The sequence below is a fragment of the Mirounga angustirostris genome, unplaced genomic scaffold (genome assembly GCF_029215605.1).
Source record: "Mirounga angustirostris isolate CCGP_5_RB_7025 unplaced genomic scaffold, mMirAng1.0.hap1 SCAF_3, whole genome shotgun sequence".
Classification (NCBI taxonomy): domain Eukaryota; kingdom Metazoa; phylum Chordata; class Mammalia; order Carnivora; family Phocidae; genus Mirounga; species Mirounga angustirostris.
Genome location: NW_026991711.1, coordinates 126,185,929 through 126,204,932, shown reverse-complemented (window position 1 = coordinate 126,204,932; position 19,004 = coordinate 126,185,929). Strand labels below are relative to the sequence as shown.

General features: G+C 35.0%; 1 protein-coding gene across 9 annotated transcripts in view; it reads right to left on the bottom strand.

Moving 5' to 3' along the window:
* Window positions 1-1,055: 1,055 nt before the first annotated feature.
* TANK (TRAF family member associated NFKB activator) overlaps window positions 1,056-19,004 on the bottom strand; it is a 95,400-nt gene continuing 77,451 nt past the window's right edge. For 8 of the 9 annotated variants that reach the window (XM_045868758.3, XM_045868755.3, XM_045868756.3 and 5 more), the window contains 4 exons: window positions 11,822-11,898; window positions 11,081-11,196; window positions 5,330-5,910; window positions 1,056-1,900 (listed from right to left, as the gene is read on the bottom strand). In XM_045868758.3, the coding sequence (XP_045724714.1) occupies window positions 1,721-1,900; window positions 5,330-5,910; window positions 11,081-11,196; window positions 11,822-11,898 (954 nt within the window). In that variant the 3' untranslated portion in view covers window positions 1,056-1,720. Of the gene's footprint in view, window positions 1,901-2,031; window positions 2,183-5,329; window positions 5,911-11,080; window positions 11,197-11,821; window positions 11,899-19,004 lie in introns of all 9 variants that reach the window. The other variant, XR_006789613.3, reaches the window with a different exon arrangement.

Sequence of the window (19,004 nt, the reverse complement as noted above, 5' to 3'; positions counted from 1 at the left end):
CTGGAACCCAAAAGGAAACAAGAGTTTCCCGCTCTTACTAACAGTGCTGGATGTGGAAGAAGGGTGGACCGGAGAAGAGTCCCTGATAACACTTTGAGTCACTTTCTGGGCTATAATTTCCTTTGGTTGTCAGCAGGCTAGTAGATGGCAACTGTGTGAGAGGGACTCTTTCTCTTCTAGAAAAGGAGAAGGAAAAAGAATCCCCGTTCACGAGATAGGTACAGTGGTATATTCTGGCTGGTAGGGCGGAGAAGTTTTTATTTTTAATTTTGTGGGAGGGGGGAAGGAGTTAAGTGAGAGGGGAGGCTGGGTGGGCTGGAGGTAGGGAAGAGACTTGGATAACTGTCTAGGTATTTCCATTCAGCCCCAGTGGCAGTGGAGGAAAGATGTACATGTCTCAGAACTCTTCACAGTGAATGCCTAATAATCGCTATGTCACCTTGGTGAGGAAGATGTCAACGTGATGTGCTTGGCACCCTGAGAAGTCGAGGCACCATTCTCATTCTTCCACGAGTGAAGGCTCTTTGCTGTGGCACAGGGGCCTCTCGAATTCCCCCATCCTAAAACCCTCCAATTTTTAAAAACACTTACTCCAAAGAAGGCTTAAATTCATGTTTTGAGAGTTGCAAATCAATGTTCATTTTCTAAAATGGAAGCCATGCCCCAAACATTTTTAAAAATCAGAGGGCAAAGGGAAACCTAAAAAAACAAGCACCACAGGGAAGAAAAATGAAAGAGAAATCTCATTTTAAACAAAATTTTGCAGCCTTCTGGATTCAGTATCCTTGCTCTCAAATGTCTTCCAGTGGCCATCAATCAGGTTGCTGACAATGAATAACAAATTTCTGAACAACAATGTAAACATGTATAATATAAATCAATAAACGTGGATGATCCTTACAGGGCTTTAGATTTGCTCCCAGGAAATACATGTTTCTTTGGCAAGTTTAGTTTGAAAAATAATTTTTAAATTCCAAGTGATCTACTACTCGTAATTAAATATCACCAGATCTGATATCACCCTCCTATTATTACAAAACACGAATGTTACAAACTTCCCCAAAACGTGATTTATTCCTTTATTTTTTTCACTCAGGAACAAAGAACACATTTAATGATCACAACATAAGTAACTTTTTAAATATTTAACTCATTTCATCATGTAGCTATACACATAGTAAAATTTAAAACCATGTATATTATTTAACAAAACAATCTAAAGTGTTTAAATAATTCTACCAGTGATTTTATCACTCGGCAACAAATGTCTTAGGTTTGGTATTTACTTAAGACATTCATGTTGTCTGCTGTTCTGTATTAGAGGTTTACTTAAAAAAAAAAATCACCTATAGCATAAATAATCTAATTTTTAGGTGAAAAGCCCTATCAACATTTGACATCACCAAATTCAATAGATCTAACTAGAAATCCAAGCAATAAGCTTAGATATTTGAAACAAATATAAATTAAGGTAATAAACACTGTAAACATGAATATAATGAATTATAGTTTTATACAGAATGATCTTTTAAAAGATAATAAAAGAAAGTTACAATGCAAGTCTAGGAAAAAACTCAAATAGCTGTGACATAGCTATTTTTCAATAAATGATCTTGAACTAAGTCTGCAATCAAGTATTTATAGTATTAAAACCCAAGATCATCACATAGAACTTGATGATCACATAGAATCATCACACAGAACTGTTTTCAAATGCATCTTAAGTCTCCCCATTAAAGTGTGAATTAAGATGCCGGAGGAAATCCCCCCTGGATGTAATGGATGGTGGGAAAAATGCTTGACAGAATTCACATACTCGAGGTATATGCAGTTCTGAGACTGTGCCACTTAGTACCGATGATAAGTCACTGTCTTGATTAGGAAAGGGCTTCCAAATGGGCTGCAGGAAACAAACAAAAACATCTTCTGTTATTTGTATTTAAAAATCAACTTCCAATGAATTTCAAATTCAAATTTTTTTGTGTGGGTTATGTGCATAAACACAAAATTCCCTTATATGAAAGCAATTACCTTTCCATAGCATTAGCATGAAGACGTGACTCAATTCTCTTCATTAAGGGCACAGCTAAACTTTGATTAAGAGTCACTTAAAATACATACATGCACTTTATCTTCACATATTTAAGAATTTTCCAGTTTTACCACCAGCAAATTTTAATACCTGTTATCACAAAAGCAGTAGTTTTGGAACAACAGTCAATAATTAAGACTTTTTAAAAATTAAATTCTATCTTTTCCATTTTCCAACAGAAACCTTAAGTTATAGGGCTCTTTTTAATACACAGTACACTAGACATGAGGTGTGTAAACATGCATTTTGATCAAGAGCCATTTAAATTTTGCTATCTATAAGCAAATACACAATGAATAAAACATAGGAATAAGTGTAGTTTTGGTTTTTGAAAAATTTTTAAAGTACTAAACAAATTCCACTGATCAGGTGTTTTTTGAAACCTCAAATATTTAATCATTCAACAAAATCTTGTTACAGAGTGCATCGTTTTGCCTTCTTTACCCTTTCTTGTGACTGAATACAGTGAAACTTGTCAATAGCTGCTTAATTAAAGCAGGGAAAACCATAATTCAACAGAACTGTCTCCATTATAAGCAAGACATAAGTACTCTGAAGATACTGCATTTATTCTTTCTAAAAAAATATCTAGCAGGGCAAGAAAAAGCATTTAGTTCAATAGTAGGTGCTCAATAAATGTTTGTTGACTGGAATGTCTTACTTTCCTGAAATATTGTAAACCAAATTATTTTAAAAATTTGCTTCCTGGTTGGTATACCCTGACATAGGTAAATTACCTTGACACAGCTAATTTCTGACACTTTGAGGAGAATCACCTCAAAAAATCAATTTAAAGAGATACCTTTGGGCTCCCATTACCCATATGTTTTTAAAGTAACAACCTAGTCCAACACCTGATACAGTGTTAGTTTTCATTCCCTTAACCAATCTCTTTCGTTCTAGTTAACCAATCATTTACAATAAACAGTGTATTACTAATTGAAGCATTTGAGTTTCACATCACTGTCTTCTTATAAACATTTTACTGGACAGCTGCGTACAGTTGGTGTAAATATACAAAGTCTGTCTAGGCACCGAGATACATTCAAATATTAGAGCAGAGGCTTATAATAACATTGACTCAATTCCCTTTCTAAGAAGTGACAATTTTATCACAAAAAATAGTAATATTAAAAATATTTATTTTAAAATTTGGGATAATCTTCTTTAGAAAATATGATTAGAAGCAGCAGTAATAACTGTGAGTATATAAGCAAAAATAAGTTAGAGTTAACCAGATTTAAATTTTACTGTTTGCAGTTTAAACAAAAAGTACAAGTGATTAATGTGCATCACTTTAATGGGAAACTGACAGGGATATAAATAAAAGATTGTTCTGTTACAGATAATTCTTATTAAGATCTATACAATAGCAAGAAATAAGCTTAGAAGCAATTTAGCTTCTAAATTTGGTGAGCCAATCTTCTACTGCCACTTTATCTTTAAAGTCCATGTTTATCCTTCTCTATTAGGAGTTACTGGCTCAGACCTGATCTTTTCACAGAATTCAGTTGGGACCCCACTCACTGACTCAGCAAAAGTAGGAAGAAAAGAAAATCACATAGAGCAAAAATAAGCAGATATATTTTACGCTTTGTTATGATACCTGAAGGTATAAAAAAGTGGTAGTAGTGACTGATATAAAATACAAATCTGAAATATGTAACCCAAATTTTTCATGTCTCTTTATCATTACCAACAATTCAAGAATTTTATATTTATCATACTAGCTTTATTAATACAAATAAAATGGCAAAATGTTTTTAAAAATTAAGAAATATTCTTTCAATCCTAAACTGCAACATGGCCTTCAAAACAAACTAATTTCTTTGCCTTTTCTGCCAAAATATCAATTATCTAACCTTATGCCCCATGTCTTGTGACAGCTCAACACCAATTCTCCTGCATTTTTTAAGCTGAATACTTTTCCATCAAGTTGTAATCACATACCAGCTGTTTCCCTTGCTGTAGCATAGAAAGCAAATGCACAATGCAGGGTGCCATCTACTGAAACATGAATGCACAGACTAACTAGTAAAAGAACAAGCAAGAGATATAATGGGGAAAAAAGTAACAAGCATTAGAACTGATGCACTTCACAGCTCCACAGGAATTCTACTTGTAATAAAAGAAATTGTTTCATTTAGTAGTAACTATAACTGAGACTATGATGTGAAATAAGGCACAATGTAGAACATAAGTGAGTTTACAATTAAAGCTTACTGTCAGAGATGCCTAGTTTTCCCCACTACTAAAATACCACAGCTTAACTATACTGCCTCCTTTGTATGCTGATTTAAAAGTCTATAACCTATGTGAGTACTTAGAAAGCCAAAGGGTATTCATCAAATTGTTGGATTTTTAAAAATAAGTATCTCAAGGCAAATAGAAATCAAACAAATGTGGGCAAATTATATAGATATTTATACCATTCTGTATTTTCACCAGCTTCTGTATATTGTAATAATTATATATTTTTCATTTGCCTTCAGGCATTAATTTTTGTTTTTGCTTTGTTTTTTTAAACTAAGAGCATCATTCTGCAATAGAACCTGGATAAATGGGTGGATAGTAGTGGATTGGGGGGCTGTAAGTAGTCTGCGAGCTTTAGAAACATTGAAGTGTTTGATTAAAATCATACATATGCAGAGACTATTTAAAAAATCTATTAGGCTGCATGTTCATTGCCAGATTAGAAACCAAAACCAAACCCTTCGGATCTACGTACTATATAATTGAGAATGTAATGGAAGTATTAGATGAAAGACAGTTCACTTATTTTGATAAAGAGGAATACATGATGCAATTATTTACTTATGAAAAACATGCATTCTTGTAAAGAGTAATGACAAACTTTTTAATAAAAAAATGCCATCTGTTTCACAGTATGAAATTTAACAAAGAATCCTATTGTAACACTGATGCTGAGTAAAAAGCTTTGAATAAGGGACTAAGAAAGAGACACACACTAGGTATGGATAAAGCTGACATGTATTTTAAAATGTGTCCTACATTTTAAGGTACTTTATAATAGAGCTTTACCATATATATTCAGCTTTTAAAATTTCATGTCATTTATTATAGGACTTGGTTTTTTTTTTTTTTTTTATCAAAACCCTTAACTGTAGGTAGTCATTAGTTTAAGGATGACTGATAACCTAAAAAAGATGCATATCCGTGCATGTATGGCAAAATGTGTGTTCACACATAATATATTTGTTAATGCAAAACGGTTACCTGCTGTGGTCCTCGGATAGCTTTTCCCGGGGACTCAAGAGAAGCAAAAGGTGCATCAGACGGGTCCTGAAGTGGTAATGTATTTACATATAATGCATTATGGTTTCCAGGTGGCAAACACGGAGCTCTATCCAGAGTTGTCCTGATACACGTGTTTACATGATTGGAGGGTTTTGTTTTGTCAGTTGTTTTAAGGTTTTGTATAGCTGATGCTATGGGGTCAATTCCCTGAATTTCAAATAAAGTTTCTTCTGTTTTAACAAAGTTTCCCGGGTTGTCTCTGAACTCCATATTAAATTTATCCTGGCATGCCGCCTCAGATGGGACAGGACCAAGGATGTTGGGTCTTTCTGGAGTACTATGTAAGAAAGTAGAGTCATTGTCCGTAGGTGGAAACTTGACACTGAATTTAGAAAGTGATTCGAGAGAGGTATCTTCCTCATCCCGGCCCAGTCCTCTTGGTGTGACAGATGTGACACATGGTGTACCTCTATTTATATCATCTTTAGCCTGAGGCTTACCCAGCGCTTCTTGTTTCTCTGTTTTATCCGTACACTGTATAGGGAGAGAGCATTGTGTTTCTGCAGGGAAAAGAACACAAAAGGAAAACAGTTGCACTCCAATCATTCTTAAAAATTTGAATGTTCAATTAGCTTTGGACAGATGAATATGATTTTTTCTATTAGTTTTTATAGCAACTGAAGACAACTGGGAGTTTTTACATTTGCTTCCATCTTCACAGGAATATCAGCAGTCTCCAGTGCGTGAACTGGAACGGAGCTTATTAGTCACGGTTAAACTACTTTGTCTTTGCCTAGGTCTTTTGCTGTAAGCTTTGCCTCTCGTTCACAGTTATCCTGTTCTATGCTTAAAAAACATTTGCTTGTGGTGTATACATTTAAACATTTTGTCAGTAATGGAAGCTGCAACTGTGAGCTTGCTTAGACAAGTAAGTTGTTAAAAAGGAAAATCCTTACTAGGCATACATAACATTATACAGGTTAAGAATCTGCGTGAATTAGGCCATTTATTACCCCTGATGTCACTGTGTGACCAAGTGTTTCACCAATCAATTTAGCCATTGTGTACTCTCAATAATCCATGTGAGGGAGTAGCAGTGGTGGGGGTTGGGGAGAAAGAAGACAGCAGAGGCAAAAGAAGGATGAAATTTTGGGATGCATGTTCAGAAAACTGTATGTGAATATATAATTCTCTCATTTGATATACAGGCCTCCTGTTAGCTAGTAGTAGGTAGATAGCAGGTAGATACCATGGCCTCTGCAGCGCATTTAACTAGAAGTTGCTTATCAAACAAATTCAGCTCTCTAGAACAAATTCAGCTCTCTAGGACACAGGCAAAAGCTGGAAAGTAAGTAAACAGAGCTTCTGAGGAGTCAGAATTAGAGCCAAAAGGCCCACAGATACATGCATTTTGTTCTTATTCTCTTTTTAGATTTATTCTAACAAGCTTGATGATATTTCCCTAGCTCAGAGCTGGTTAGAAGCAGCAAATTAAAAGGTAGGGATAGGAGTTGTTGAAGACAGATATAGATATCAACAAGAGCTGAAAGCATGAGAGGAGACAAGAAAAACAAAAAAGCAGATATAAGAACTCAGAAAACACTATCGTCTGGTGTAGGGCCAATAAGGGCTACATTTCTCAATGCAAAAAAACAATGATCAAAGCACTCTCCATGTTGATGATCCTGAGACATCAGAAAAAGCTAAATTGTGCTCCACCGTCTTACCTAAGACAACAGTAAGGTTGGAGATTGGTAATGTGTGATTTTCATTAAATGGACAAAAGATAGAAATTAAAAAAACAACAACACAGCACTTCAAAAAGGTAGTCACAGAGAAGTTGGACCTTCACAAAAGGAGGCTCTCCCAAGGGTGCGGACTGAAACAGAGAGCGCCCTGCGTAATTCTGTCCAGGTTAGCAGGCACTCAACAAATGTCAGTTCCTTGCAGGCTCGTGACACCTTTCCTCTTCTACCACAGCGCATCCCAGCGCAAGATTTTCTGCTTGCACATGACAGTAGTACGGTGCAACCACCTTCTTATGTACCTACCACCTCCCTTCAGCACGTACCATCTTATCTTACTGGATTACAACAGCCTTTGAACTGCGTCTTTGCCGCTGAACTTAGCTCATATCCAGCCCATTCTCTACATTGCTCCCTATTTTTCTCTAAAGTACAAATCTGGTCATGTTACCTTCCTCATAAAATCTTTTCATGGCTCTCCAAAGCCTCATCCCTCAGAAAAGTCATATAAAACTGTTCATGACTGGCCCCTGGTTACTTCTCCATGCTCTCACCTTTCACCAGAACTGTAACAGTGGGGAACTTTGTACAGTTCTCCAAAACAGCCATGCTTTCCCGTCTTTGGGCCTTTGTATACGCTGTGCAGACTGCCTGAAGTGTCCTTTCTGACTACTCTTTACCTAACTCTTATTTGTCCCTCATTTCTTGGTGTAGACATTAATTTCTCTGGATAGCTCTCTCTGGCTCCCCAAGACTGGCTTAGGCATGATTCTTGGGTGCCCTGAGGGTTAAACACTTTGTATTATGTCTCCAAGTATACTGTTCTTTCTCCCATTAAAGTAGGTTTCTTACAATCTTCAACCACGTTTTGTTTCCCACTTAACCCCAGTACCCTGTCCAGTGCCTGGCACATAGTATGCCCTCAATAAATGCATTCTAAATAAATTTGTATTCTGTTCCCAACAGAGCCTAGTATAATAATCTACATTCATTAGATAATCTGTGACTGGGAGTGGTCCAGTAACTGAGACCAAAATCAATTGTTTGGCAGGATTTCTTTGTCCTTGGAGGTATCTTAAAGTCCATTAACTCTAGTCATTTTTCCTGATAGTAGACTTTAACAGTAGCAGGATTTCTAGGAAATAGTACTTTCTTTGTAGCTAACATTTGCTAACTGCAAAAAACAAATCAGGAAAATCAACTGCTGAGGTAACCAAATTCTCTAACACGTGAGGAGGAAATGCTTATCAAAATGATCTTCACAAGAACAGGGAGAATGATGATGAAGAATCTGCTGGTGCTGATAATGACAACTATTAACGTTAATAGCACTTCTATGTGCCATGCACTCTTATAATCATTGTATGTGCCTTAATTCATTTCATACTCAAAATAATCACATGGTAGGCTCTATATTATCCCCACTTTACATGTGAAGAAATTGAGACATGAAGAGATTATTTCCAAGGCTACACAGCTAATGAATGAGTGGTAGATCTGGCACTGGAACCCAGGCAACCTAATTCTAGAGCCTGTGTTCTGAACCATTATGCTAAATCAAACATGCTGCTTTCTATATACACAGAAGAGTCACCAAAATGATAGAAATGTGTTCTGAATTTCTTTTCTAGTAGTTGACCTATCCCCCTTGTGAACAAAACCTGAAAACCTCAAACAAGCTATAATAAAGCAGGTATTTTCTTTTTGTATAGCTAGCGGGCATACTTCAGCCACATTAAAATAATTTTCTGAATTAATCTGTTCAAGCAATGAGTTACTATAAAAAAAAATTTTAACGAGGTACATAAAAGTACTTGTCATCCTGACACTATACTGAGAAACATCATCAGGTGGAGCAAATTGCTTTTCTATTTTGTTTATTTCAAGAACACTTATTTTTGCAAGAAAAAAAAAAACAAAATGAGAAACATTTTTAGATTTCCAAATTTTAAGTACAGGCTGTCCATTTAGACTACTTCTTAGTTTAATTACCTTATATACTGACAAAAGAAAAAGATCTGATGGTTGTTGGTAACCTGCAATCCTATATTCTACTCTTGTGATACTCTCTCCTGAAATAGGACCCTCTTTTATGGACCAAATAATACTTTGTATGAAGCCACATTTGCTTTCAACATACATTTTACCTTTATCCCTTCTCAAGGCTATTGCCGTTAAGTGAATGAGAAAAAAAAAAAAGAAAAAGGAAATGTACAATTCTACTAACTCAGCAATTTTTCATGAATTATATGTTTATCTAAAAGTAAAAGTCAAATTTTCACAAAAAATAAGACAGGGGCAATAATGCTAATTTCCAGCTGTATTAGGCAAATCACACTTGAAATGGTTTCTTTATATTTTCATTCAGTGTAGTGTTCATCCTTAAAAAGTCTGAATAGTCATCTTTTTCCAAAATATTTTTCTTTCTTTCCCTTTTTGACCTACTACTACCAGAATAATACTTAATATTTTGGTTTTTGTTTGGACCCAGCAAAACTTCACTGCAGTCTGTGACACACAGATCTAAAATATTTCAAGAATAATGCTGTATTTATTGTTTGTGACACATTTAATATAAAACATAAAAATAACATTAGGAAGCAGTTTTAGTGGGGAAGAAACTGAAGTTAAACACTCAGTGTTCTAGTTGACAGATACATACTCAGATTTAGACCTGTGCAATTTAAAAATGGTCAAAGTATTAAGCCACTAATAATGGGGTAGGTTCCCTGTGTAACAATGAATACATCACCATTACAATGTTTTGATAAGATGCTGATGTTAAAAAAAATCATGTTTATGAATTCTACATACTACATATCTATAGCTAGTACATATTAAATAAAAATTCTTTTACTTCAGAAGTACTTAGTGCCTTTAGCCTACACAAAAGATCAGTTTCTCATGAAAATGACAAAGATTCAGGTGAAAGAATTAGAGTTCTTTTTTGGGAGGTGGGAGGGAGGGAGGGGGAGAAATAAATTACGTCTTTCTACACAGATTGTTTTGTTTCTCTACCACATTGTGTACCTTTTCTGAAAATAAAATGGTAGTGGTATGCAAAAAGTGAATTTACACAATAAAATGATTTCTAAATAGCATAGATATAAGAGCTGTTAGAAATGGAAAGTGATCTTTAATTAAAGGGGTATTAGCACTGCTGCAACATCTTTCAGAGTGAAAACTGTAAATCACATCTCTTGGGAATTGTATGCAGAATATCTCAAATCACAAAGGTAAAGGAGAATTTATCATTTTAAATGATCAGTTTACCTTCCTTTTGTTTACAGAAGTGCTTGGTAGCCAGATTCAATCCCTGGTATTTTGCTATTCATATGAGTGACTGAAGCAAACACCAGTCTGGGGTTTTAGGAAAGGGTAAAGGTTTTAAAAAACACACTGTAACACATGTGTAAAACAGATGTTCCTTTTAAGTCATATTTTATACTAAATTTGCACTTTCTATCTCCAACAGAACTGGCCTCACGAAATGTGAAATGTTTATTTCTTGAACCAAATCATAAAAATCCATAGTATTCAATCAACTTTCAAGCAGAAGTTAAAAATAAACCTGATGTTATAATTTTACTTAGCTCATATATGGTAGTACAGCTTCAAGGTTGTTACTGACTTATAAATTAATGTTTAATTAAACCCCCAAATAGCAACTGAAAACTTTGAGAGAGATTTCCTACACTTGTTTTGTACTTTTTCCAAGGTGGAACTTCTCATTAAGATGATCAGTAATTACATCACTCAATTCACTCTATATAGTCCCACACACAATAAAGAGAGAAAAAAGCCAATCATTAGGTAATGTAATACAGTACAGAGCTTAGACAGCACTTACCCATTAAAAGTGGTGGGAGGCACAAATTGCAGATCCTTAGCACTTAATAAGCATTTAGAAATATTTTCACAATCAAAAAAGAAATAAATTTAAATCAGTCAAATTAATATTACCGTGTGTTAAATCAAACCTTACCAGTTGCAGGGGCTGGTACATTAAGTTTGCTTAAGTGATCTTTTTGTGCTTTTGCTAACATGCATATTCTATGAAATTCTTCTTTTAGATCCTGGAAAGTCTTCTCTATATAAGCCCTAAAAATAAATATTTTAAAATATAAGGCTTTATCTTTAAATATTTTTTATCATTATTAAACTTAAATAGCACCATTTTATATACCACAAAATAATTACTGAAAGGTTAAACCTAAAAAAATTATTTTAAAATCCTAGAAAATGTCCCAAAGAACTACTCTAATGTCTGGAGAGCTAGGCACAAAGTCACAGAGTAAGCGATAAATTAAAAGTTCTAATACATACATGTAGCACAGACTAGCATATCTACTTGTTCATAAATCACACTTTTGCTGGCTGTCTCATTCTCATGTTAGAAATTTCAATGTATTGATTTTGTAAACATCTTAAATAGAAGAAAAATTAAATGTTCCTCACTTTACATTAAAATCTGTCCATATAAAATAATGTGGCCACAATACTTTGTCTATTAAGTACTAGAGCTTTAATTTAGTTTTTAGATCCATCTCTGCTATTCACTGTATGACTTACATATGTCATTTTAACATGGAGGAGCCTTGGGTTGGTCTCTTCTAGTTCTAAGCTGCTATTTTGTTACAAGTGCAAAATTTTAAAATATATGTCAATAAAAATATATTTCAGTATGTATGATTTTTAGAGTTGGCAAAAAAGGATATAGAACTACCTTTCGTGGAATAAAGGAATGCCAAGACTCCCTGGTGAAGTTTCTTTTCTAGGAGAAGAAACCTCTTGTCTTCTTACCTTAAAGATACAAAATAATCACCACTTTAAATTGCTTCTAAACTCAAATGAGAATGGGTTAACATAAAATACAATGGAATATTCATCTTCCTCATGGGAAAATAAATTTAGGTAGCATACAGATATACACAGATTTTTTTTTTCTTTAAATGAGATCAGGGAAAAAGGAAGATTAAAGTAGAAAAATAGGATGAAGACAAGAAGTATTTCTGGTAACTTCTGTAATTATTATTTCCAGTACTGACAATTCAAGAACTTTCCTCAAATTGGAGTATTGACTGAAATTGTTACTCTGATTATCAAGCACCTGGTATGACCCGCAACTAGGGAAAAAAAATACCTGTGTGTATGTGTATTTACTTCTTCCCCATTATTGGCCTATATGTTTAAATCAATGTCTTTGCATTTTGTTATAGATTCTTTGCTGAGGAATGCAGCTATATTTAGAGGAAGAAAGAAAACCAAGCTACAGCACCTTAGCATTTAACAAGTATTTTAAAGATAGCACAAGGATATATTTAAGCTACTTTCTGAAGCTAAGTTCTTGCCTTTCACTCCCACCCTGTGGCTTATTCTGGTATTACATTGATTCTGACACTTAAAAGTCAACATTAAAGAACATGTAATAAATCCACTGGATGGTTTAGATTTTTAAAAAAATCTTTAATAATACCTAGAAAACTTTGTGTATCTTCTAAAGGCACAAACTGACAAATTCAAAGATTTGGATATGTCTTAATATTATGCAATCATAAATTATAATTCTACCAAAATTTTATAGGTCTTATTTAAGTTCAAACTGAAACCATGGACATTCGTATTTAGAGACTTTTTAAGATTTAAGGTCATTGTAGCCATTATTAAAACGGATGATTTTTCCTCATTGTTTCTTATCATCAGAGTATAACCCCTTTTAATTTTGCTTTTCAAAAAGTTCTTTCAGTTTCTTAGGAGTTTCATTTGTTAAGGAAAAGCCTTGATCCCAGTTTTTTTCTTTAAATTAGTATCTTCTTCAATTTATTCATTTTATTGCTCTACTTTTTTAGCTTTTTCTAAAGTGTTTGCTTAACATTTTAAAAATATTCCTTTAATTAGTAAAATAAAATCTCGGCAACCCAAACAATTTGTGATTTTATATATTATATGTTGTCAGACTGAGGTAAAATAAGTATCATTTGCTGCTGCACACTTTTTGTCTGGCAAACCTTTAGGCCATGTCTTCTTCTGGATTCAAAGTGTTCTACTGAGCTTGCAAAGCAGTCACATCAGAAAACATTTTCACACTCAGTTTGTTTTTAAAAGCAGTAGACAAGATTTTTCTTTAGTGTTATGTGCAATTAAAACACTCAATGGATTTTAGTGTGGACTAGGAAGAACGGCAACATTTCAAAGACAGCCAACCATTCAGGATGCCCCAGATATAAAAGCAAACTTTTATTTTTTAAGATTTTATTTATTTATTTGACAGAGAGAGACACAGCGAGAGAGGGAACACAAGCAAGGGGGGTGGGAGAGGAAGAAGCAGGCTCCCCGCGGAGCAGGGAGACCAACGTGGGACTCGATCCCAGGACCCTGGGATCATGACCCAAGCCGAAGGCAGACGTTTAACTGACTGAGCCACTCAGGCGCCCCAAAAGCAAACTTTTAAAAGATACTATATTAGGGGCACCTAGATGGCTCAGTCAGTTAAGCGTCTGGCTCAGGTCATGGTCCCAGGGTCCTGGGATTGAGCCAGTATCGGGCTCTCTGCTCAGCGGGAAACCTGCTTCTCCCCCTCTCACTCCCCCTGCTTGGGTTCCTGCTCTCACTATCTCTCTGTCAAATAAATAAATAAATAAAATCTTAAAAAAAAAAAGATACTATATTAAGGGGTGCCTAGCTGGCTTAGTCAGTAGAGCATGTGACTCTTGATCTTGGGGGTCATGAGTTCAAGCCCCATGTTGGGTAGAGAGTTTACTTAAAAAAATAATCATAAAAGATATTATATTAAATCTGTATCAACAAAGCAGAGAAGAGGTAGTATTAAGAAAACAGAAACATTTGACAACTTAATGTTAAACAAATCATAAAATGTGATTAAATGAAATGATTAATATCCTTTTAAAATTTACTACTAGAAATACTCAGTATGAAACAAAATTATTTTATTAGGAGCCAGAAAGAACCAAAAAGAAGTACAGTTGACCTTTGAACCATGTGGAGTTAGAAGAGCCAACCCCTGTGTATAAAATCCATGTATAATTTTTGACTCCCCAAAAACTTAATTACCAATAGCTTACTATTGACCAGAAGCCTTACAGATAACATAAACACTCTATTAACACATATTTTGTATATTATATACTGTACTCTTACAATAAAGTAAGCTAGAGAAAATATTACAAAAATCATGAGGAAGAGAAAATACATTTACACTACTGTATCACAAAAAATCCACATAAAAGTAGACCCACTTAGTTCAAACCTGTGTTGTTCAAGGGTAAGCTGTGCTCTGTAATTTTAACCTAAAAATGAAGATATTTACAGAAAGTTTAGTAAAGACTATTCTAGTTTCCAAAGTACTGATTTGGGAATCAGTACCTGGAATGATTGCTTCTGATGTTAAAAGAACCCTTAAAAACAAAAGGGGTGGGGGTGGAGATAAGATGAAAGTGAAGGAAAAGGAAGGAAAAGAATGATAGACTTTTTATGGTTTGGCAAATAAGCTGTGTCAACCTACTTCTCTAACATTTAGATTTTTTTTTTTACAAGATTTTATTTATGTATTTATTTGAGACAGAGAGCCAGGAGGGGGGGAGCAGCAGGGAGAGGAAGCAGCAGACTCCCTGCTGAACAGGGAGCCCATTGCAGGGCTCAATCCCAGGACCCCGGGGTCAGGACCTGAGCCGAAGGCAGATGCTTAACAGGCTGAGCCACCCAGGCACCCCTCTAACATTTAGATTTGATAACCAGTGTGGGTGAATTTATCTGGGAAAGATTCATCAGGTGTAATGGCAGGGGATAAAGGGAGTACTCTCTTATTGAGAAATTTCCATGAAGTATGTAAATTTAAGATCTTCAGCTTCTTTGGGATTAAGAACACAGCCCTGCTTACTATTATTTTTATTATTATTATTGAAGAAAAACATTACAATTGTACTAAGCAATACACTGTATCTTCTACCATTTACACCAAATAAATCTCGATACAGTTTGAATGAAAATTTTAGGTCTCCAGCATCCAAGAAAAAATTTCAAAAGGGACCTTTTAACACGTTTATTCAACAAATGACAAAAATGGCAAGCAGTTCTCTGACATTGGGAAGCAAGGTTTATCTAGAATGGGTATAGCATGTCAATGCTATTTTCCATTGTAGCTATCTGACACAACTTCCTGAAAACAATCATTTATTTTTCAAAGGATGTAGAATTAGTGTACTCAATGGCAACTCTAACACCTTTCCCAGAAACTCAAGACTTGCTTTTCAATGCTAAATTACTTAATAAAGACTGTGCAGTTTGTGGAACATCCCAGACAGTAAGTAAACATTAAAAGAGGTAACTTGTATTTTTCTTTCTATTCTCAACTATTCTCCAAGCAGACCCTGCACTGCAAGAAGCTGAAGTTACTGCAACTTCAAATAAGAAAGCAAGGGAACTTTGAACGTTGTATTTTAGGAGATTTTAAACGTTAAATCATTCAACAAATGAGTTTATTTTGAGGTACTAAAACTTAAAATACTTAACATTATAAACTGTTCCAAGTACTAGTTTGGAAATGCCGAACTTGTGGAATGAATACTGAAATAAGAGCTTTACACGTCGTACTTTTCATTTACACTTCACTATGGCGCTGGATAAGTCATTCAACTAAATCATTAAGATAAACCCATTTAAAACAGTTGAAAGATGTTGTGAAATGATTCCTTAAATTGCCTCTTATGTGAATTGGGAGAATTTTGTTTTAGTGTAAATCAGTTTAAGTTTCTCATAGATGGGTATCATAAAAAATATATGTTCCAGGGCCAGTTGACTATGCAATGATATTTAAGGAGGGAAAAGAAAAAGTGGCTAATATTTTTGTTAGTCCCAAACCAGATTTATTCTTTATGCAAAGATAATGGAAATCTTTTTCTGTGTGTACGTTGGGAGTCCAGGATCTGTTAGAAATCAACATCTTAAAGAAAGAAATGTAGGCTTTCCCCAATGCTTGCCTTTTTTTTATATTTAGCACTAAAAGTGAAAGTATTTTATTCCTTTTATAAACCAATTTGAAAAATAACTCACAATACCAAAATATGAATTCAACCTAAGTGTCCATAATTTGATGAATGCATATAGAAAATGTGGTGTATATAAATATACAATGGGATATTGTACAGTTGACCCTTGAACAACATTGGTTTTGAACTGTGCAGGTCCACTTCTATGCAGATTTTTTTCAGTAAATACACTACAGTACTGTAAATGTATTTTCCTTATGATTTTCTTAATATTTTATTTTCTATAGCTTATTTTACTGTAGGAATACAGTATATAGTACGTATAACATACAAAATATGTGTTAGTCAACTGTGTTATCATAAGGCTTCTGATCAATAGTAGGCTACTAGTAGTTCTATGTTTTGGGGGAGTCAAAAGTTCTATATAGATTTTCAACTATGTGGGGAGTCAGTGTCCCTAACTAACTACATATACACACACACACATGCACACACATACACGATGAATATATCAACCTTAAAAAAAAGAAAGGAAAGCATGTCATTTAAGACAACATGGATGTGGAGAACATCATCCTAATGTGAAATAAGGAAGGCACAGAAAGAAAAATATTGCATGATTTCACTTTTATGTGGACTCTAAAGAAGCCAAAATCATAGAAGTAGAGAGTAGAAGAGTAGAATGATGGTCGCCAGGGTTTGGGGATGGGGTGGGAAAAATGGGGGTGGGATGTTGGTCAAAGAATACAAAGTTTCAGTTATGCAGGATGAGTAAGTTCTGAAGATCTCATGTATAGCATGGTGATTATAGTTAACACTACCATATTGTATACTTGAAATTTGCTAAAAGAGTAAATCCTAAATGTATTCATCACAATGAAAAAGAAAGATAAGTATGTAAAGTGATGGATATGTTAATTGGCTTGACTGTGGTAATCATTTCTTAATGTATACATGTATCAAAACATCATGTTGGGGGTACCTGGGTGGCTCAGAAGGTTAAGTGTCTGACTCTTTTTTTTTTTTTTTAAGATTTTATTTATTTATTTGAGAGAGAGAATGAGAGAGAGAGAGCATGAGAGAGGGGAGGGTCAGAGGGAGAAGGAGACTCCCTGCCGAGCAGGGAGCCCGATGAGGGACTCGATGTGGGACTCGATCCTGGGACTCCAGGATCATGACCTGAGCCGAAGGCAGTCGCTTAACCAACTGAGCCACCCAGGCGCCCAAGTGTCTGACTCTTGACTTCGGCTCAGGTCATGATCTCAGGGTCATGAGACTGAGCCCCACCAGGGATTCTGCTTGAAATTCTCTCTCCTCCTCTCCCTCTGCCTCTCCCAGCCCCTCAAATAAATCTTAAAAAAAAAAAGCACATCATATTGTACACTGAACATATATACATTTTCTATTTGTTAATTATACCTCCATAAAGCTGGGGGAAATGCAATAATATTCAAATTCTAAATCATGTCTTTTCTTAAAAATTTTAAGCAACTGAGGTTAGACAATTAAACGTTATGAAACTTTTAAAGATAATACTACATTCATTAATGCAATGTATACTCTCTTATATGGAATTTAAACTTTAAAAGGCTAACATTGTGAATAAAGGTGGTTAAGTCTGCAATGACACATTATGAACTACAGCAATGACTATCATTCTATTCCAGTGTTCCTATCCAAGATTCCCTCTAAAATTTAGCTGATGCGAAAGGAATATTTATTTTTATGTGGCTCAGGCAACTGACCGTAACAAATGTATGATTTTGTTTCTGGGTGAGGCTTAGTAGAATTATGCCTTTTTTAAAAAAGTAGAATAATGATTTTATTTATTTTTTAAAGATTTTATTTATTTGAGAGCGAGAGAGAGCTAGAGTGTGGGGCAGGGGCAAAGAGAGAGGAAGAAGCCAACTCCCCGCTAAGCAGGGAGTCCCACTCAGGGCTCCATCCCAGGACCCCAAGGTTATGACCTGAACTGAAGGCAGACGCTTAACCGACTAAGCCACTCAGGCGCCCCTAGAATTATGCTTTTAAAACAGAGAAGAGAACTATGCTCTTACTTGGAACAATGAAATCCAAGAAATAAACCAAGGTGAGATAAGGATAGATTGGTAAAGGAAATAGAAACTGTGGAACAGTTATAAATACTAGCTTGATAAAATTTTCTCAGAAAAAGGAGAAACAGGAGTGCCTGGGTGGCTCAGCCAGTTAAGTGTCTACCTTTGGCTCAGGTCATGATCCCAGGGTCCTGGGATGGAGCCCTGCATCAAACTTCCCTGCTCAGCAGGGTGTCTGCTTCTCCCTCTGCCCCTTCCACCGTTCATGCATGTGCTCGCGCACTTTCTCCCTGAAATAAAATCTCAAAAAAAAAAAAAAGGAAAAAGGAGAAATAAATGAGCAGTGGAAAAACAATTTGAAAACAAGAATTCACTTATCACTTAGATTATTAAAACTAAGAATGAAATGTTAAAGGAGAAACTGAAGTTGAATATTTTCTTACTAGTTTTAGATATATTGAGATAAAGATGTTATGGTAAAGTCAAGCACTGAATATGGCTAAAGTAGGGAGAAAGTGAGAATAGGGCTGAGACAAGGAAGAGATTAAGGTGGAAAGAGAAGGAAAAAAAAAAGAGTTACAAAAAAGAGATTTGATGAAAAGTTTAAGGACAAAAGGCAAATTAAAAAATACAGGAAAACTGTATTTATAAGAATTTATGGCTGTGTGAAATCTACAGTTCTCTCACCCTCATTAATATTACTGAAAATCTAGCAAAGCAAGAGGAACACAAATCCTACAAGTCTTGTCTGTTTGGCATGACACAGTGTGCCAGGCAAACCCACTGCCAGTGCAGCAACAATTTCAAGGCAAAATGGGATCCATTCCAGAGTTCTGAAGGAAGTAGCAAG